The sequence below is a fragment of the Phoca vitulina genome, unplaced genomic scaffold (genome assembly GCF_004348235.1).
Source record: "Phoca vitulina isolate PV1807 unplaced genomic scaffold, GSC_HSeal_1.0 scaffold26, whole genome shotgun sequence".
Classification (NCBI taxonomy): Eukaryota; Metazoa; Chordata; class Mammalia; order Carnivora; family Phocidae; genus Phoca; species Phoca vitulina.
In genome coordinates this window covers 22820930-22842155 of record NW_022589729.1, presented here as the reverse complement: position 1 = coordinate 22842155, position 21226 = coordinate 22820930, and the positions used below count along the sequence as shown (strand labels likewise).

At 56.4% G+C, this 21226-nt stretch overlaps 1 protein-coding gene across 2 annotated transcripts; it reads left to right on the top strand.

Moving 5' to 3' along the window:
- The first annotated feature begins 1614 nt into the window (after window positions 1-1614).
- On the top strand, window positions 1615-20455 carry INAVA (innate immunity activator). Of its 2 annotated transcripts, XM_032422289.1 has the most exons (10): window positions 1615-1817; window positions 7964-8112; window positions 8897-9021; window positions 9548-9664; window positions 10379-10601; window positions 13327-13380; window positions 14142-14352; window positions 14557-14727; window positions 16626-17298; window positions 18579-20455. In XM_032422289.1, the coding sequence occupies exons 1-10, from the start codon at window positions 1615-1617 to the stop codon at window positions 18669-18671; spliced, it is 2019 nt and encodes a 672-aa protein (XP_032278180.1). In that variant the 3' UTR covers window positions 18672-20455. The 2 variants fall into 2 exon arrangements, with proteins under 2 accessions (XP_032278180.1, XP_032278181.1); XM_032422290.1 differs by lacking the exons at window positions 1615-1817; window positions 7964-8112; window positions 8897-9021; window positions 9548-9664; window positions 10379-10601 and having other exon boundaries at window positions 13342-13380; window positions 14144-14352.
- The last annotated feature ends 771 nt before the right edge of the window (window positions 20456-21226 follow it).

Here is a 21226-nt window from a genome sequence, read left to right as displayed (position 1 = left end):
TTCACCACTGAGCCACCCAGGCGCCTCTGTGAAGGTATTTTTAAATGAGATTAACATTTAAAGGAACAGTAGACACAGAGTAAAACAGATTATCCTCCATGATATGGGTGGGCCTCATCCAATCAGTTGAAGGCCTTAATAGAAAAAAGACTGACCTCCTCTGATGAAGAAGGAATTCTGTAAGCAGAGTGCCTTTGGACTCGAACTGCAATCTTCTCTGGGTCTTCAGCATGCAAGGCCATCCTGCAGATTTTGGACTTGTCAGCATTTCCAATAGCATGAAACAATTCCTTAAAATAAATCTCTTTCTCTCTCCATCTCTGTCTCTCTCATATATATATCCTATTGATTCTATTTCTCTGGAGAACCTTGACTAATACAAGTAGCCTCTCTTCAGCTTCAGGATAAAAATCTTAAATCTTAGCTAACCCACACAGCTCTTCAGTCAACTTAGTTCATATAGTGCCTTTGTACAAATGAGAGAAAGTCACCACCTCTAGGCATGACCAGGGCACACAGTTTGGTGGGTGGAACACGGGTGAGTCCTCCCTCTTAGTATGGCACACAAGCTGGACAACCGTACAGAGCAGCCCTGCTTCCTGATGAGCCTCTGCCTGCCACTTTAGCCTTGTCTTTGTTTTCATTCTTTTCCCTCCTCCTCATCCTACACTCTAAGTTCCCTGCAGCTCCTAGAACCTACTGTGCTTCTTTGTCATTATGCTTTTGTATATCCCGTCATTGCTGCCTCAAGATCCTCCCTACACTTCCCAAACTCCCCTGGCACCGCCTTCTCCCGCTTTGCCACCCTCCGTCTGGCCCAGTCTCTTCCTCTCCTCTCTGTCTCTGTCTCTGTCTCGGCCCTGGGTTCTAGCCCTTACTTCATTCATACTATTGCTACTTGATTACTCGCCTCAATTGGGGAATCATCCAGGGAAGAATTTGAACTGTGATCCACCGTGCTGAGCACTAGTAGGTGCTCAATAAGACTCTTGCACAGACGAAAGCAGGGAAGAGTGAGTGAACGGCTGGCTGGCTGGAGGGGCACGAGGCCAGCGGCAACAGTAGGAGGCGCTCACCGGGAGCGGGCTCCTTTCCTAGCCGGGCCGCAGTTCGGCCAGCCGGCGCCCAGCGGGACGACTGGGCTGGGGCCGGACGAGGGGGAGGCAATTCCGGCCGCGCCAGCGCGCGGTGGCCCCGCAGCCAGCGCGGTGCACAGCGAGGGAGAAGGGGACCGGCGAGGAGGAGGGCAGGGGCCTGCGAGGGAGCGGCGCGGCGCCCTCTGGCCGGCTTCTCTCATTCTTTCACCCCGGGGTCTCCAGGAATGGAAACGGCCCCCGGCCGGGCCGGAGCGCGCGGATGAAAGGCGGCCCTCGGCCGGAGCGCGGAGCCTCCTCCCGCCCGGGCGGCGGAAACTGGCAGCGCGGGGGGTGTCCTGCCACGCCCGCGTCCCAGAGCGGGAGAAGGGGGCAGCCTCGCCCCCTCGGCCGGGGGTCCCCCAAGGATACGCATTCCTGCTGGCATCTTACCACCCCGACCGGGGGCCCCTCCCCGACTCTTGGCTCGGAATCTCGAATCCCTTCTTGCGTCTTTCCCCTCTTTCCTCTGGGCCTTGGTATGCCCCAGGGGACAGATGTCTTGGGATCTTTAACATTTGGGATGCTGCAAATGCCGAAGTTAAATGAAATACCTCCCGGGAGGGAAGGCCGGGGGGAGACTCGGGGAGAGAGGAGATGGCCTGGACAAACAGGTCCTGAAGCTGCGAGGCAGGAACGGGGGGCGCGGGGACAGGCGGGCTGCGCCAGAGCTCCATGGGACAGGTAAGGGGGAAAACTTAGGGGGACGCAGCGCGGGTGAACTGGGGGGTTCAAGCTCCTGAACCCATGGTCTTCGGCCTTAGCGGAACTGGCCCTACAAGGAATGGAGTAATTTACGAAAGGGGTGGGAATTTCAAGTTCCTACCCAAAGTGCACATTTCCGACTCCTCAACCCCTCTCCTCCGACCTTCCCCATGCCTGTGGATCCCCTGGCCAGGTTCCGGGAAGCCAGAAAGCAGCCAAACAAAAGGAGCAAAGTCTGGGGCCGCCTGGATGCGGAGGGCGCGGTGGGGGAGGGGAGCAGGGTGGACCGGACAAAGGGGCTTTTTAAGGAAAGCCTAGAGGTCTGATTTCAGGGCGCATTCCAGGCTAGAGTGGAGTTCTCCTGTCCTAGCCCACTCCACCATCGCCTGCTGGAGGCGAACACCTTTCCCAGTGGGAAGAGAGAAGAGTGGAGAAAGAAAACAGTTCAGGAGCCCTCTCCCACCCGCCTTCGCCTAGAGGGTCCCGGGCTACTTGGCTTCTTAATGCTCCGTTGACTCCGGCCGCTGACCATTGCTTTGTTAATTCATTAAGTGGGGTTTTAGGAATGCCTGAGACGTACTTGGCTGGGTGCTGGTGGCAATGTGAGGATGGTAGGATGAGGCCCTTGCTTTAAACAACTTCCAATCTCACGTATTAGAAGAAACTTAAAGAAGGGACTTTAAAAAAATGTTGGAGTGGATGGCTAGGGAGTATGGAAGTTTCCTGATTTGGGGCTTGTGCTTGGGAAGTGAAAACCCGAAAGAGATGCAGTTTTTCTCCTTTCAACGATCAGATATCAAGTACTCTGACTCCGTTCAAGAAAACCACTTCCTCCACCACCAAGTGGTGGTCTTGGTGTTGATGCTCTGGGGGTTGGGGCAGGGCATCCATCAGTCCCTGGATCCCCTAGGCTGGCTGGGAGGGAGGCACTTAACCCCAAAGTTCCCAGCCAGTTTCTGGGGTACCCACCTCCCTTTTGGTATTTTGAGTTGACAGACATGGCAGACAGTGAGATCCGACCCATTGGATCTGGGGTTCTTGGGAGAGTTGGTTTGCTGGTCCCATCCCAAACCTCACATTCTGCTGGTCAGGAAATGCTGAATGTGAATTTGAGGGAACGAGGGGTTTTTGAGAGTTCCAGGGGATCAATGCAGTGAGTGGATTATCTGTGTTTCTCTCCTCTGAGCTCAGAGATGGGGGGGTTCCCTGATGGTGGGGTTCTTGACTGGGTCCTGGGCACCAAAGCATCTGTGGATAGAATTCAGAGGGTTTGTGAACTTAGATGGGAAAAAAATATTTTCATTGCACACCAACCTTTAACAAAAATTTAGCATTGTCTTCAGTTAAGAAGGCAAGAAACCATAGGCAGTACCTGTGACTTTGCCATTAATAGAATTCACAGATAGTTTTACATTACATTGCAGTTGTAACTGGCTTGAAGTATTGTTCACATTCATCACTTCTATGAAATTACTCACTGCTGGATCCTGTTTAATGTTAATAAAGAAGCGTATATATTACCATGTTTTCTGTTTTTAGAACTGTATTTCAGTATAATTGGTTCTCTTAATTTCATTTCGGGCATTAAAATACATGCTATCAGCTGGTTCTAGAAACTTCCATCAACCCCTACCTGGAGCTGGGGGGTGGGCAAGGTGGAGGAAGGGGACCAGTTACACTGAGTCAATCTCTCTCTGTTTGTCATTGAAAGAATGTGACAAGCCTATTGGGGGATGGGGAGGACTAGGGGGAGGGAAGGACTGCAGGCTCTTTTGGGAGACCAGACTGAAAGCTGGCTCCACATCACAGGAGGGGTCTGCCCCCTGTTGGGGCCCCTCAGCCTCAGCCTGGAGAGAGAAGGCGGTGGTCAGCCTGGCGGACTCTGGGGCTGGCATTGTTTGGAAAGAGGGTGTGTATAGGAATGTGAAGGTGAGCGGGGTATGTGTGTATGGACTCTGGGGACAGAGTCATAGACACAGCTCAGCTCCACAGGAGATGCTTGGTGGAGCAGACTTCTTCCATCATCTGGGCCCTGGGGAATGGGGAAGGGGATGGGGTTAGAAGGTGGGGATGGACGTATGGGGCTGGAGGAGGGAAGCAATCCAGAGAGATGTTGAGGTGCCGATACCCCAGGGTTAAGGGGCGCAGTGGGAGCATCAGAGAGTGGGAGAAAGGGAGATGGTGGGATGAAACGTTGAGGGGTGTAGTCCTGAATTTACAGCATGTCTCCGTGTTGTCCACGGTGTAGCAATGGGTGGCCTTAGCCCTCGCTTCTCCCAGTGAAACGGGCTAAGTTGTGAACAGTTTTTGGTTTGCTCGAGGATCGACGGAGTGGGAGACCTGGAGGTTTATTTTCTGTAGAGAACAGGTTCCATTTTGGTCTCTGATCCCTCCTGTTTGGGGAGTGGGCTTAGATGCTGGTGTCACGGTGGCTCTCCTGTGGAGCAGGGGACAGCACTGGTGTTCAGCTTAGTGCTCCACGGACCCTATTGAGGGATGGGTGTAGGTAATAAATAGGCCTTGATGATCCTGGGGGGACATGTCTAGGATGGAAAGAGAGAACACCCTTGCTCTCTTTAGGACCCTAGAGCCTTCCCATCTGGAGTTCCATAGTTACTGCCTTGCCTGAAGCTTTTTTAAACCTGATTTGGGAGAGACAAAACTCAGGCCTTGGTTTCCATTTCAGTGTATGGAAAGAGCAATGACCTATTCTTTGTCACTTGTCAATTTCTTGCTGGTATCCCCATGGACAGTGGACCTTCACCCTACTTCTGGGGGTCTTGCAGGCCTTGATTTCTGGAAAGGGCAAAGGAGGGTCAGGAGGGCAATTGTGCACCTAACCGCTCACCGTGTTGCATTAGAGTCCCTTGGGGCCATGAAGACATGACCCCTGTTGCCTTCTTTGGGGTTCCTCCATGGGGAGCCCCTTTCTCCCTACTCCCCGCCCCCTCCCCGCCCCCGGAAGTGCAGAGGCCCCAGAGCTGCCTGCTGGCAACAGCCTCGGCAGGATTAGTTCAGGGAAGGACTTGCTCACCTGCTCCTCCCCTCTGACTCAAGTCCTAACAAGTCACCTGGTTCCCCTGGCCCGGCAGGCAGCCTAGGAGGCCGGCAGGCGGGACCGTCCACAGGGAGGGGAGGCCATCGGCAGCGAGTGGAGAGCGGGAGCCAGGTCAGAGAGGGAGCACTGGAGGCTGGCCTGTGGCCTGGGACACCCTGAGGCGGCATGCAACACCCCTCAGCCCCCTGACCTGGGAACAGCGGGTGTTTCTGGAATCCTGGCCCGAACCCCAGAAGCAGGTGAGGGCAGGGCAGGGTGGAGCAGGTCTTTGGGGCTGAGGGGCAGGCTGGCCCCGGTGGTGGCGGGGGGAGCCGCTGCAGGAGCTGGAACCCCCCCCCCCGCCTTCCTCCTTGTGTCTCGGGCACGGGATGATGGAGGGGTTGCTGGTGGGCCCAGATGAGGAGCTCCTTGCCGTGGTTTTGCTGTAGTTCTCAGGCCTCAGTCTCTACAGGAGAAGGGGAGAGGCCTAGGAGCTGACTTTGGGGGTGCATTTGTGATGGGGGGCTCCTCAGTGTCTCAGCCTGAGGGACGCTGCGCTAGTGTTTCCCTTACTCCCTCTTTGCCTCTTCTTTCCTCCTCTGCCTTTTCCCGGGGACGTTGTTCAGTCAGGTGGACGGCTTGCTAGGACCCAGGGCTGGGGCTTGCCGCGGGGGGCTGAGGGTCTGGAGGGCGGGGAGGGATTCCTGTGTTGGGAAGGGGTTGGGCATGTGCCCCAAACTGCCTTTATCAGAAAGCAATGCCTGAAACTTCAGGCTCCAGAGACTTCTGCCCTGTTGGTGGAGGCGGGAGCTAGGCAGGGAGGAGGGCGACGGCTACAAGGCCGTGTGGGCTTCCTGCCCAGCCTGACGTTGTCCGAGGGGGTCCAGATTCAGAGCGGGGAGCCGGAAAGGGACTTCCCTAGACACTGTCTAATCTTTGTGCCTACGAGGGAAGAAGGCCCAGCCAGGCCAGGCGACTCTCTCAGGACAGCGTGGGCAGTGGCTGAACTGGGACTTGAGTCTCCCAACTTCAGGTGCTGTGCTCTTTGCTCTACTTGGAGCCACAAGTTAGCCCCAAGTGTGCCCAGCATCAGATTGGGGCCACTGTGAATGCCACAGCCAACCCCTTGACCCTGGCAATGAATGCTGGAGGAGAGGGGGGTGTGCCGGCGTGGGGGCTCTCCTCTCACACCCACCCCTCTGTCCGGGTGACCCTACGCTCTGCAACAGTCAAGGAGGGAAGCAGGGCTGAGTTATCACAGCTTCCCGAGGCAACTCCTTCGTGGTTAATAATTAATTAACAAGTGTGACTAATTAATGGCTTCACTCACACATTACCTCCTCCCTTGTCCAAAGCAAAATGCGCTCACCATGCGAGCTGAGAGGGCCTTGCTTCCTAGCTTGGGCTGAGCCCTGCCCCTGGCTGCTGGGGAGGCTTAGAGGCTGCCTGTGGTGGGGGGGAGCTGGGTAAGCTGCCTGCCCCTCGGTCCTGCTCTCATCTCTAGAGGGATGAAGGTTCGGGAGGGATGGGCCATGCACAGGTACCTCTCCACTAGGTGTCCTGTTCTGGGTTTCCAGAACATGGGCTAGTCTCTCTCTTTGGCATGTTTGCAAAGGCCCCACATAAATTTTCTTTTTTCTTTTCTTTTTTATCCTGCCATCCATTCTCTAGACTTTCCTGGAGAACTGAAATTCCAAAGGGCAGGTACAGATGGTTTTCAGCACTATGTTTTTATTGTTGTTGCTCACGGTACTCTGATGGGCTGTGTGGTTTATGGAGGTTTATAAAAGCGCTCGATCGCTTCTGCTCTTCCAGTCTCAAGAGGCAGAGGTCCTCCTGGGGACCGGGCTGCCAGCAGTCCTTTCTCTTTCTCCTCACCTTGCTTTTGTGCTCAACTTTCCCAAGGCCTGCTTTCCTGGCTGGTGGCTGATGGTGGAAGGGTGGAGCCCACCTCCTCCACCCTGTAGCCCTGTGCTGTAGGGAGGCAGGATAAGCTCCAGACAGAAACTCTGAAGGACTTTTGGACTGTTGCTCAATGGGCTGACTCAGTGAGGGGGTGGCTGGGCTCTCCTTCCAGACCGCCTGCCTGGGCTCCGCCCGCCCCTCCCCACCTCTGCTCCAGCCAACAGGTGCCAGGCCCTGGCCAGCCGGGACCCTGAGCAGGGGTGTGCGCTCGGTGGGAGCGAGGGGGCGAGCAGCAGGTGTTGTTTCGGCGACTGGAGCCCAGCTGGGCTGACACACACTGAGATTGTACCTGTGCCACCCAAGTGCCCTCAAGCCCCAGGGAGGCAGAGGAGTGGGTGGTCTCGGCTCCTCCTTGTCCTCAGGCAGCTTCCGCTCTAGTCACAACTCCCACCCTACCCGGGACCCTGACACACACACACTGGGTCTCTCCTGGCTGTGGGGTATAGGGGATCCCGGCCGACACCTCCTTGAGGGGTCTTCTAGACGTAGTGGCTTGGGAATTATTTCAGGGATTTGGGGACAGCTCTCTGGCACCTGCACCTGCCTTTGGCTGAATACCCTGGTCCAGAGGGCAGGGCAGCCTGGGCTTTGAGGGCCCTGGAGCAGGGGCTTGGCCGAGTACCCAGTGCCCACCCACAGTATCCAGTGCTGTCTGTCACCCACTGGGGCAGTGGGACAGGCTTCATGCCTCCTGGGTTCTGGGGCTGAGGACAGTCTGCCCCATGGGGATGGTTGTGCCCCAAGAAGACAACTTCCCCTTCTGCTTTCCTTTCCTCCTTGCTTCGTCCTCCCACCCATCTTTATTATCCTTTTCCTCTTCCTCCTCTTTCTTTCTCTTTTCCTCATCCTTTTCCCCAGTCTCAGTGGTCTCTGTGGCCACTAAGAAGGAGGCAGCAGGAGGCTAGGGTGGGCCCAGAGAGCCCCCTGAGTACAGGTTTGCTGGTGAGGCCCACAGAGCCTTCTCTGCAGCACCCCCAGCACTGAGAAACCCCGTACCCCAGACTGCCCCAGAAAGCCGGCCCTCACCTCCTCTCGCCCTGCCCTCAAACATCGGATCCTTACTTAAGCTGTCTGTGGAACCAAGGGATTTCAACTACAGCTGGTTTTATTGTTCTCTTAAAAGCTGGGGAACCTGCAGGCCACCGCCACATCCTGGCTCAAGTTGGGAACGGTGTCACCCCTCCCTACTCTGTGCCCCCTCCTCCCAGCAGTCCGCCATGGGGAGTAAGGATGAGGTCAGCGACACGGACAGTGGCATCATCCTGCAGTCTGGTGAGTGGTTTGGGGAATCCCGCCCTGTGGGCCCCCAGCCCTGACTCTCCAAGGCCCCAGGCCCCAAGGCTGGCCTGGCTGAGTGGCTGGAAGCTGAGTAGGGGAAGGTGGGAGGGGTGGGAGAGGCCTCTGCTGGAGGCTAGATCCTGAGGGGCTGCAGTTTTCCTGGATGGTCTGGCCTGGAGGTCTGATCCTATCTGGAACAGGTCTCTGCAACTCTGGCCCTAGTGATTACTAAGTAGAAAAATCTTATCTGGCTACTGGAAAGGTCCTGTCTCGGTTGGCCTGGGTCTGTGGGCCTAGTCTGGTTCTCGTCCTGACAGAAAAGAGGAAAGAAGCAGCACATATGTGAATGAGAGTGAAAGAGAGAGGGAGAGAGGAGAGGGAGGGAGAAGTGGTGGAGGCAGAAGTGAATTGTATGGGTGGAGGGTGGGAAGGGAAAGAACAGAGCTCTGACCAGTAGCCCTCCCGCCACTGCAGATCGCCTGTTGGGGGGGGGGGCGGCCCTTCCCTGTGAACTGTCATGTTGCCACCTAGGACAGCCAGGAGATGTGGTGTTTGTGGTTACGACACAGGCCACAGCTGCTGACCTGTAATCTGTGGGCAGGGATGAGGCTGTGTGTGTGTGTGTGTGTGTACATGTGTGCACGTGTGTGTGTGTGTGTGCGCGCGCACGCGCACATGTGAGCACATTCCCCCCCACAACCCCGGGGATAGTTAGCAAGTGTCTGAGAGGGTCTCCCCCACCTCGGCTTCCCTGAGCTGGTGCCCTGCCGCCCCCTAGGCCCCGACAGCCCAGTCTCCCCCGTGAAGGAGCTGACCCACGCCGTGCGCAAACAGCAGAGGGCCCTGGAAGAGCGGCTGGAGGCGTGCCTGGAGGAGCTGAAGAGACTCTGCCTCAGGGAGGCGGTGAGAGCCTCAGCCGGCTCCCCCCCAACCCCCCAACAAACTTGGGGTTAATCTGAGCCACATTCGGGGATGTTGGGGCTGAGGGAAGGGAACCCCGTTTGTGAGAGAATTCTGGAAATCAGGGGGGGGTGTGGTGCCTGGAGTCCCTGTGTGTGCGGCATTTGACCTGGGCGCTGGACCCCTCGGAGAGAAGGAATAGCCCCGGTGGGGCCCCAGGCACAGGGAGGGAAGGACGGAGGGGCTGGAGAGGGAGTAGACAGAGGTGCGTGTGGGACTGTAACCAGGGCCAGAGCAGATCTCTGAAGGAGGTGAGATCTGAAGGGTGAAGGAAAAGAGGAGGGAAGGTAGCGGGTGCCCTGAAGAGGCCAGTGAGACCGTCCCGGGTGATGGGGTGAGGTGAGGAGTGGGCAGGGGCCTCTGGGGAAGGACAGGCACAGGCGTGCAGAGCCCAGGGGATTGGCTACCCCTGCTTGGCCAAGGGCTGGGCAGGTGGAGAGGGGCCTGGCTGACTTCGCTTCCACCACAGGAGCTGACGGGTGTCTTGCCAGCAGAGTATCCCCTCAAACCAGGGGAAAAGGCCCCCAAGGTCCGCCGCAGGATTGGAGCTGCTTACAAACTGGACGAGCGGGCTTTGCACAGAGAGGTGAGGAACTTGCGCAGGCCGTCTCCACCCCCCGCAAGCGTTGATCACTGAGCCAAGGCCTCGCCATCTGGAGGTGCCCTCACCCGGTACTTGGCACTCTCCACCCCATCACACCCACTCAGGGTGCTTGGTTCCGTGTTGATGAGGGCCACCCATTAACCTGTAGCCCAAATGGCCGTGGGGAAGGTGTGCCGCCACAGGAACCGGGAGAGCTAGGAACTCGAGAGGACACTGGGTCTGGTCGCCGGTAGGCAGAAGATCAGTGAAGAGCTCAACCGCCAGCCCAGAGAGGCAATGGCCTGTTTAAACAGGTTATTCTGGCCCCTAGGGCTGTCCTCATCGTGGCGGGCAGGCAGCGGGGCGGCTCGGGCCCTAGGATCCCTTCCCCGTGGTGTGAAAGGCGGCAAGTTTCCCCTGGGCTTGCCTGACCGACCCTTGGGGTCAGGAGGGCAAGTGTCCCACTTTGGTTTGCACTCCGCCTGGCTCAGGCGGCAGGCGGGCGGGTGGGTCCCCGGTCCCCCTGCCCGCTTCTCAGGCCGACAGGTTTGCTCTTCGGCACCTGCCACCACCCCACCCTCTGCCCCCTGGCCGCGGCCGCTGCTGTCTGCGTCCCGGGCTTAGGGTCAGTATCCGGGGCACGGGCTCAGGGCCGTTCTCTGTGTCCCCGCGCGGCCACCTGCCCTCCCCGAGTGAGCCCCCGGCCTCTCCCCCCAGGACCCCCTGAGCAGCCTGGAGCGGGAGCTGGCCCTGCAGCTGCAGATCGCGGAGGCAGCCCGGCGCCTGTGCCGGGAGGAGAACCTCGGCAGGCAGGCCCGGCGGCAGCGCAAGCACGCCATGCTGCAGGAGGAGAAGAAGCTGAGGGAGCTGGAGCGCTGCGTGGGCGAGCAGCGGCGCACCAGCAGGCCCCCTTCCGCCGCTGCCCTGCCCCTGGGCCGAGGTGAGCCGGCCGCCCCCTCCCCCCCGTCCCGCGGCCCCGGGCCCCGCGTGAGCTTACGTGGGACGGCAGGTGGCGTGGCCCGGGGCCACTGCAGTTGCCTTTGCGCCCAGCACCGTGTTTAATGTCCCAAATTGGCTTTCGCTGGAAGCCTGCTTCCTCGGTCCCCCTCTACCCCCTCCCGACCCTGTGCAGCCCCAACGCGCCGTGGCAAAGGGCTTCTCCGTCCGTGAGACCCTCTCCCCGATCTCCTTAGAAAGCATCCCATTCCTTCCTCATCCTCCTCAAAATCCACCGCCCTCACGCAGGCCTCCTGGGCAGGAAGGTGCTCCCCAGGCTGACTTCGAGCTTATTCCTAGGGTCTGCTCAGTGGCAGTAGCCAGGGCTACTATTCAGTTTAGGATAATGACTAATCATGCCAGGGGGGAGTAATTAGCTAGTACCCTGCAAGTGGCGGGGAGCAGTCAGGTGTTAAACTAATTTAACCACAGTGAACTTGAGGAGAAATTCCCCACGACACACACCTCTAATTGTAGTAGGTGCTCAGAATGCGTTTGTTGACTGACAACACCTGCCTTAAGCAGGGCTGTCTATTAGAATTTCTGTGATGATGGAAATGTTCTGTATCTGTGCTGTCCAGCATGGTAGCCGCTAGAGGGGCTCCGGAGCATTTGAAATGTGCCTGATGGGACCGAGGACCTGAATTTTTAATTTTATTTCATTTTAATTAACATAACCCCGTGCAGCTCATGGCGACCTGTTGAACAGCGCAGCCTTTGAGAATGCTCAGTTTGTGGGTATGATCTCTATAGCTACCTCCCCACCTGGGGAGTCCCGCGGCCACTGCTGGACCGAGGGCAGGGCGAGGCTGATCCAGGGCTGGGTTGGGGCAGCGTGCCTGAGATAGGGCGCAGCCTGCAGGAACGGCTTGCGTTTGGCTGCAGATAGATGTTCTCCACCCGCGGTCTTTCCTCTGCAAAGGCAATGGGTCTCCAGATTACCCTCTTTGTAGTGCGCTTTTTTGGGCTAACGAAGCTGGCCAATGATCTGCTTGTTTTTATGAAGATTAGGGATGATGGGACCTGATGTCTTTCTTCCCAGACCATATAGTCAAACCAAAACAGACGCTCTAACCCCGGCTGCATCGCTGGACCATGACAGTAACAGTCCCACAATTCTTCAACTTGACATCCGTGAAAAATAAAACTCTCTATTCTCCAGGGTTTTGTAAAAGATCAGAGGCAGAGAACCAGAATTCAATGAAAGGGTGTCTCCTCATTTGAACCCCAAAGCAAAGGCTAGTATGAGCCAAGCACAGCATGGGGTAGCTGGCTCCTTAGGCATCGGCCCAGCTCCCGGGGCAGTAGGCCTCACAGGGTTTAAGAACTACTCCGGGTAGGGTTTTTATTTCATTTAAGTTGTGGAGCAAAGGTTGACAAACTTCTGTAGAGGCTCAGAGAGTAAATATTTTATGGGCTTCATGGGCTATAAAGTCTCTGTCACAACCACTCAACTCTGCCATTGTGGCTCAAAAGCAGCCAGACATGACGTAAACAAATCTGTAGCTGTGTTTCAGTAAAACTTTATTTATAAAAACAGGTAACTGGATTTGGCCCAAGGACCCCCAGTTTGCCAATCCTTTGTTATAAAGGATTTCAAGATGGCTGGAATTGTTTACTTTTCTTAGAACTTTCTGGATAATGACTTACGCATTAGATGCCAGCGAACAGGAGAGCCGATAAATGGTAGTGGTGCCGAGCCAGACTCTGGTCAGACTGTCTGGGTATGAATTCTGACTCAGTCACCTTTTGGTGGATCGACCTAAGCCACGTTCCTCAATTCCTCCAAGCCTCGGTTTTTTTAGCCGTTACACGGTAATAGTATTTACCTTACATGGTGGTTATGACGATCACATGAATTAATATATGTGAAGTACTTAGAAAAGTCTTGGCACAATAGAAATTTTAGCTGTTGTTGATGTCCCCTCATCATTGTTGTCAAACACAGTTGAAAATACTTGGTGAATTCCATCCAGGTCACATTAGGAGTATTCTCAAGGTCTGAAGTTTCAGTTTGTTCAAGGGCAATGGCAAATAGAAGTTCCCTCGGATTTCTTGGGTCACAGCTGTGCTGTACCATGCAGAAATATCATACTCCCATTTCCTTCAGGTGACCTGCCATATCACCAATTGAAGAACCTTCCATATCCAGCCAGACCAATGTGAATTGATCCCACAGCCCCGTAGCTCAGATTCCCACTTTGCACTGCTCGTGGTGCTGGTAATGCAGGACTTCTCAGATACGGGGTCCTTGAGTTGTATTTATGATCTCGGAAGACTAGAAAAGTTAGGAAAATAACTTTCATCCCAAGCGCCTTCCAAAAGGACACTTTGCCTTTCCCTTCCACTGCCAGGAGACCCTGCCAGGGGAAGCCCCAGCTTTTTTGACAGATGTGGAAGTTGAGGCCCAGAGCATTGAAATTGCTTATTCAGGGTTGCATAGCTAATGGCAGAGCCAGGATTAAAATCAGGTTTCCTGTCTTCTCACTCCTGATTTCTGATTTTTTTCTACTTCTAAGTAATAAATGCATATCCAATATAGTATTTAGTACACAGTTGGTATTTCCTGATAAGGGATGTTCTCAGGAAGGGGTGGGGTCATACTGCTGGTTAACCCAGACATATGGGTTGATTTCCTCACCTCCTTCTCTCCCCTTTGACTTTCCCAGAGCTCAGTGCCTCAGATGACAGCTCTCTATCAGATGGGCTGCTCCTGGAGGAAGGTGAGAAGGGGTGCTTAGGGACTGTTGTCAGGGCTGGGCTCCTACTGGAAGATGGAGGGCTTTGGCAGGGGTGCCAGGTTGGGCTCAGGGTCTCCGCTCCTACTGGATGCTAATTTCTATGTGCCCCTGCGCATGTTCGTTTGAGGGTGGGGATGTGCTGACCCTTTCCCAATCTAGAAGTTCGATCATTTTGACAGGGAAGGAAAAAGTGAATTCTAACAGAACCCTGGGACATTATTTCAGTACGCACTTGTTAGACCCTAAGAGCCATCTGGCCACAATCATTGCCCTTTTTGAATAGAGGGTAGCACTGGGGACGGAAACACACTCAATAGATTAAAAACCCTGTTTGTAAACCCTAAGGATGCTACGGGTCAAGGTGGACCAAGAGGGTAGCACGGTCCTGCCTAAGGGAGTGCCCAGGTCAATAAGGGAATAGCACACATGGGCACGGCATGAACCAGAAAAATCGGTAAGCAGATGGTTAGCTGCAGATATGGTAGGAGGAGCAAAGGTTAGAAGGTGGAATAATGTGAGCTAAGGGGAGTCAATCTGGGGAGGCTTCTTGAAGGAGGCAGGTATAAAACAGCTGTGGGAGAGGAAGTCCCAAAGAAGAAAACACCTTCGAGCGTCTGGGCCTGGAGCCACAGCGTGGAGCAGCCAGACAAGCAGCCACGGGAGGAAGAGCAAGGCATGGGCCACGGAGGTTCTTGGGCCAGTTTTCCAGCCGCTGCCTTCAGCAGGCTCTTTCACCCCTGCAGAGGAATCCCAGGTGTCAAAACCTCCCCCGGAGTCCCCAGCTCCACCTTCCCGGCCTCTGCCACCCCAGAGCCTCGAAGGCCTGCAGCCAGCAGGACCTGAGACTGGGGGCCTGGAGCGGGCCCCAATCCAGAACAGCCCCTGGAAGGAGACCAGCCTGGACCACCCCTATGAGAAGCCCAGAAAGTCTTCTGAACCCAATAGCGAGTCCAGGTCAGGAATGGGGAGGAAGCTGGGGTGGGGGGGAGGGAAGGGGTACGAACAGGGTAAGGCGTGGGAGACTGCCCCTCTCCTTAACTGTGATGGTGGGAGGTGTGAGTTTTGGGGTCCCCTTCCACTGTGCCCCCTTCCTCTGCACAACTCAAGCCCCTCAATGGAGCCATTCTTGCCGCTGACCTGTCTCTAATCCTTTTGCAGCAGCCCAGCCACCACGCCACAGGACGGGCCCGGTACCTCCAGCGTGTGGCTGCTGGAGCCTGCCTACCATGTGGTGCCCATCCGCAGCATTCCTGGCCAGCGGCAGGGCCGCACCAGCGCCCCAGCCACCCCCGAGATGCAGGGGAGGAGGGGCCAGTCACAGTCTCTGAGGTAAGAGGTCACCCCAGAGATGCAGGGGGCAGGGACCCACTATTGAGAGCTTACATTTGGAGGGTGGTGGCTTCTAGGATATAGGTGGGACTGTGGGTGACACGTGGCTAGTGCTGTGGCTTCTCCATAGGATCCCTTCTTGGGGCACCTCCCAATACAGGCCGTGAAGCAAGCTGTTTTCTGCATAACGCAATTCATGTTTTCTCCCCTTAGCCATATTCTCTTATGGCGAGAGAATATGGAACTTGGTAGATACTTTTGCAATTGCTTAAGATAATTTTATTATTGGTCACTAGCAGTGGATGATTCACTTTCTCAATTGATGTGCAGTCAATTCTCATTATTTGCGGTAGTTTTATGTCCGATAAACACTGCAAACACTGAATTAGCAATACCGAATCACTGCTCCAAGGGAAGATACCGGGTTAGGCTTCTGGTCACAACATTTTGGTCAACTGATCAATACATAACCTTGTTTTATGCGTGTTTCTGTTTAAAGACACCTTATTTAATATATATTATTGACTCATTAACATTGAATTCCTGGCCAATAGCACTCTAGGTGATGCCCAAATAAAGCTCACCAAATACGTATATTCTACAAAAGACACATCCATAGTCTTCCCGCACTCAGGAACACCAGACAGCACTTAGTACTATGCTCTGGGGCCGTTTTAAATAGTGAAGTCACCAAGAAAAAGCACAAAAATACGAAACACGGGACACTAAATCGACCGTGGAGAGGACACTCATTTATCATATTTATACAAGTCAGAGCCCTGCCTCGTTCCGTCTTGGCTGACACTGTGCCTAGGGGGCATCTCCAGGTTTTCACCATTCTGTGCAAGGCCACAAATGACCACAAGTGTTGTGAGGGTTGATTTGAGGTTACAGATACATTTTCGCTGTGGGAGATTTTGCAAAGACAGAATCCGCAAATAATGAGAATCAGCTGGATGTTGTTTCCAAGTGTTTTTTACCAGTATTCTTGGTGAGAGTCTCAGGGACAGCTAGGCCAGGCAGTGTTAGCTACACCACACGAAAGCCCTGGACACGATTGCTGGGTTCTTCTGTCGGTTTAAATGGGCTTATCAGGCAGCGCGGGAAGGGGTGCAGCTTGGAACAACTGCTGTCAAGGCAAGCAATGAATCTTACATTTTACAGACTTCCGGGGCTAGTTTACAAACAGTGCCTTTGTGCAGATCGGTAAAAGGCGCCCCCCTCTGGGCAGACCCAGCCCCACCATATTAACAGGGAGGGCTGGATTTCAGCCCCTGCAGGTCCTGGGCGGCTGCCCTTATGAAGGGGCACCTTGCAGGAGGCTACCTTATATTAGTTTGGTGGCACGGCTGTAACAAAATACCCCAGAGTGGGTGGCTTAAATGACAGAATTTTACTGTCTCACAGTTCTGGAGGCCTGAAGTCCAAGATCAGGGTAGCGCTGGTTTCTTCTAAGGCTTCTCTCCTTGGCTTGTGGGTGGCCGGCCATCTACTTCCTTCACATGGTCTGTGCCACACCCAGCTTTACAGGTCCAGCTTAGATACCCGACCATGTCTACCCGCACAGATTCTGGGGGTGTCATGCCACTGGACACAGGGTCCCTCAAGGGGCTGAAAAGAGGGGACATGGCTGGGGCATCCTTTCCACAAACCCCAGAAGCGTGAATGCAGCGGGAGGGATACGGTGCATGGCGCAGGAGGGCCAGGAGGGTGTCTGGGTGTTTATTTGGGGGAGGTTTGACCCAAGACCGGGGCCTGGGAGCCATGGTTCCTCTGCTGAGGCAGGGCCTCGGCCTCACCGGTTTATCTTACCCCCCCCCCCCCCCCCCCGGGGCCCAAGGGAAGAGCCTGGGCCTCCCAGCCTCCCAGCCTCAGCACGTCTCCCCTTCCTCCCCCAGGACGGATTCCTTCCGGGCCGGTCCCGAGGGCCGAGGTCGCAGCGCCTTCCCCCGCCGCCGCCCCCCTCACTACACGGTGACCGTGCCCGACTCCTGCTTCCCGCCGACCAAGCCCCCGCTGCCGCACCCCGCCTACCACTCCTGCTCGGAGGACAGTGGCTCCGACGTCTCCAGCATCTCGCACCCCACGTCGCCGGGCAGCAGCAGCCCCGACATCTCCTTCCTGCGGCCGCTGTCCCCGCCCGAGCGGCCTCGCCACCGCGGGGCCTGGGGCCCGGCCGGCGCGCTCTACCCCAAGCTGCTGCTGCCGCCCGGGCATTTGCCGGCCGGGCGCTACGTGCTGGTGGCCGAGAGCCCGCTGCCGCCGGCGGCCGAGTGGGAGCTGGGCCGCGCCGCCCTGGGCCCCGCCTACGACGAGGACGGGGCGCCGCTGCGCTGGCAGCGCCTGGTGGCCTCCCGCAGCCGCGTGGTGCGGACGCCCTCCCTGAAGGACAGCCCCGCGGGCCGCGCGCTCAGCAAGGCGGCCGTGTCCGAGGAGCTCAAGTCGTGGCACGAGCGCGCGCGCCTCCGGAGCGGCCGCCCGCACTCGCTGGACCGCCAGGGGGCCTTCCGCGTCCGGAGCCTGCCCCCCAGCAGAGAGGGCTTTGGCCGAGCCCCGGGTCCCCGGACACAGGTACGGCGGCTCCGGGGGGAGGGGGGGCCTCCAGCTGGGGGAAGGGCTGCAATTCTAGCGGGTCCCGGAGCAGAGAGGCGGTAGGCCCACAGGGTGGTGGCCGCGCGATCCCCAGCGGGGACGGACAGACGACAGAACCGTTCCCCCCCCACCCGGGCTTTGGAAGGCCCTCGGGACTCCCCTGGGGCACCTCCTAATTTTGTCTCTGGCTCAAGAGCACATACCCACGTACTACGCTGGTGGAGGAAATCCTGGAAGAGAGCGGAGTCGTTTTTCCTTAACGGCCCCATCGATGATCCGCAAAGCAGATAAGCCTCTATTCATAATCGGAGGTCCCATCCGAATTTACCCCCAAATTTCCTGACCTGAAGGCTCAGGACAAAGGGAGTCTGAAAACGTGTTTGCAGAAGTCAGGACCTGTGATTGCCTGTGGGTCAACTTCCTCTGACAGCCCTCCACACCTCAGGGCTGAGAAGCAGGGTGGCTGGTGGTTAGGCTAGGGGGATTCAAATCTCAGCCCTGCTATGGGAAGTGATAATCATTGGCCAGCTGTCTATCTCAGACGGCCATGACCTTTAAATGAGTTATTATGTGTAAGATGATGAGAATCGTGTATAGTAAGCACTAGTAAGTGGTATTACTATTGGCCAGGGACCAGCTTGGTATGACAGAGCACTCTGACATGAGGTGAGGGTGTCCACTCTGGATTCAGTGGCCCAGTTTCTCTATTCTGGAAGTGGGGGTAACACAGGAGTCCTGTCTTCTTTCTCCCTGGTACGGAGGGCTCTGCAGGGGGTGTGCTCCAAAAGTTACCAACAGGCTGCTTCTTTGAGACCCAGGATTCCTAGCAGGCCCAGCTGCACGTCCCTCCCCCACCCACCAGCTCTCTGGGCTGCAGCTGGCATCCTGGCCCTGGTCCCAGGCCGCACCCTCCAGCGGACGTGCTTTTGCTTTTCCCTTCCTGCCGGCTTGGACCTGCCCTCAGCCCAGGCCCGGCCCATCGCAACCTGCCCGACAGGGAGGGTGACAAGAAGGGGGCCCAGGAAGGGCGGGGAGGAGGAGGTCAGGGTGCCTATCACACCCCTGGAGTGGAAAATAGATGAAGGGTGATCACTGGGGGACATTGAAGCTCTGGGGGGTGGGGGCAGGGGCGGAGCGGCTGGGCCCGTGTTGCTGCCAGTCAGCGTCCGCAGGGACAGGGATGGTGTGCCTGCATTTGCTGTCTGGACAGTTCTACCTGGTTTGCTCACAAATCTCTCCTTTCTTCCTGACCCTGGCAGGTGGCCACAGTGTATTTGTCCCGGAGATCACCCGAAGGGGCCCCCGTGCAAGTCTTTGTGCCTGAGAATGGCGAGATTGTCAGCCAGGTGTAACCAAGGCCAGGTGTCACCGCGTGCCCCACGTGCCTTGGCCCTGCTACCAGAAAAGACTGTTCCAGAGCAGGGCTGGAGCTGAGCCCTCCCACCCTTGAATGCCTTCTTCAGCTCCGTTACCCCCATCGCAGGTCGATGAGCCGGGGCTGAGCCTTTTTTTTTAATTTTTTTTTTTTTTTCCGGAAACCCGGGCCTTAGGATTTATATTTGTGATTTGTCCTCAGGATCCCAATAATATGATGATGCTTTATTCCCCAGAGCTTGGTCTGTTGGACTTGAGGCCTTGCCTGTCTGACTGACAGCGGCAGGGGATGCCGGAGGCAGAGGGGGCCATATCGGGATTCCTCACAGACTCTACCCTCTGGCTCAGAGAATGTCCCCACAGAACAGCTCCTGTCTTTACTGCAGCTGGAGGAATACTAGTGTGCCCCCCCTGCCCCCCAATTTCCCAGCTCTCTGGGTACCGTAGGGGTGTCTGGGCAGGGGGAGAATCTTCTTCCCCCTTTATAATGTGCTCTGTGATGCACACGTGAAGTGGTAGGTTAAAGATCATACGTCCTGGTGGAGTATTGTCTTCCTGGATGGACCCTGCTCTTTTCCTCACCCCATAAGCACCCCCCCCATAGGGGCCCCAGTCACTCACCATATGTTCTCTGTGCCCTGTGGGCTCCCACATGTACTCAGACCTCTGAGCCTTGAATTTGAGGCTTTGCCAGATTGTAGCATTAGGAGGCCCAGGCTGGGGGCTGGCCGGTGGTGTTTGGGGGAGGGCAGCTCATACTTTGATTACCTTCTCTGGGATCGTGAACGCTTGCAACCCCACCCTTCCTTCTATCACTTTTCATTATAGTCCTAAAAAGCAATGCCTTCCGGATATTTTTGGAAAGGCACCATGTTTGTGGCATATTCTCATAGGAGGAGGTGGAGGGTCACTGCCCCTGCTGTTCCTCACCCAGCTGTGCTTCTGCTCTAAGACTGGATTTCCCTGAAAGTGGACAAGTCCTTATCTTTACAAATATGGGGAACGCTCACTCTTAAGGTCATTAATTGTCCCATGTGCTAAGACTTGAGCAGGCCTGGAAACTGCATGTGCTAAGACTATCGCACAGTCCCTGGGTTCTCATCCTTGGGCCTTTTTGCCCTCAGATCTCCTGCTCCAAGGAGAAAGCACAGAGCGGAGGCGAGGTGGGGTGAGGGAGAGCTGAGTTCTGATTCTGCCCACGCAGAACGCTTTCCCCTCTGAGTGCCCCGGACTTGGACAGAAACTACAAATAACAACTTGCACCTCCAATAACTTGGATGCCTGACTGCAAAAAAACCACAGTTCTCCCCACTGGACAGAAGGCAGTGTGGGCAACTGCACCAGTTCCCGAGGGAGGAACTTAGGTGCCCGTCAGAACAATCTGGGGGAGGAGAGGAGAGCCTGAGGGCAAGTACCTGCATCTCTGTCACTGCGCTCAGACCACATCCTGCAGCTCCCCCACTTTTTGGGTGGGCGCTGGCCCCAATATGTTCGAATGTCCTACTTTGGATTCTGTTCTCTTTCATTTTGTCTCGAAGCCCCTTTCACTGGTGTACAGCCATCTCCCCTCCCCGTGTCCTCCGGGGAGCCCAGAGCTCCCTAGGCTGAGCCAGGAGACATCCAAGCACCCCCCCACACACACGTGAGCGTCCTTTATGTTAACTTATTGGTTCTGTATGACGCCTGGTACTTGGCTGTGGGGCCGGAACTGTGTGGGTTTTAGTGCCAAATATGTCAATAAAGTCTGTTCTTTGTGATTGGTCGAGCTGATGATGAAGGGTTCTTTTGTGCCAAGTTGCCTGAGCAGAGGTTTTGCCCCAGATGCGTGCCTGGAATGGCAGAGTTGCCCGCTCTCCAGCTGGTCTGGCCAAGCCCCTGGGCTGCGGTGGGATGGCTCGGGTGGTAGAGGGAGGCTCTCGGGTCCTTGGCCTCCCTGACAGGATGGAATGACGAACAGTCCCTGCCAAAGCTCCGTAGGTCGCCAGGGCTTGAGGAGATGGGCTCCGGGAGTCACTTTCTCCACAGCAGGGGACTTTGTGGCAGCTTCGGGAGGCCTGAAGGCTTCCCCTGAGCCCGGCTGGGCCGTGGTTAGTGATATGTGTGACTAAGAGTCTCCTGCTCCTTGAAGCTGTTCTAGGAGCTCTTGACTGCCCAGACTGGAGCTTCCCACAAGAAGCAGCCTCTTCTCCAAAGCTGGACAACTGGGGAGTTTCCTTGGGGTGGTGAGGAGGAGGCATTCTCCGCAAGGTCTCCTGCCCCATATCTGGGCAGGATTGCCCACGGCCCCTCCTCCTACCCGGGGACCGCGGGGTGGAAGTGGGTGGGGTGGGGGGAGCTCCAGCTTGGACCACCTCCTCGCCAGCCCTGCAGGGGCCGCTACAGGACCCGGGAGCGCAGCGCCCCCTGGAGCCACATTGCCCAGGAGAAGCGTGAGCCCTGGCTCTGAGGTGGCCGGTGTGTCAGGTAAAGTGGTCCCTGCCTGCCTTCCCCCTCCACAGCAGACAAAGGGCTGATGGCCGCGGGTAGGGGCGAC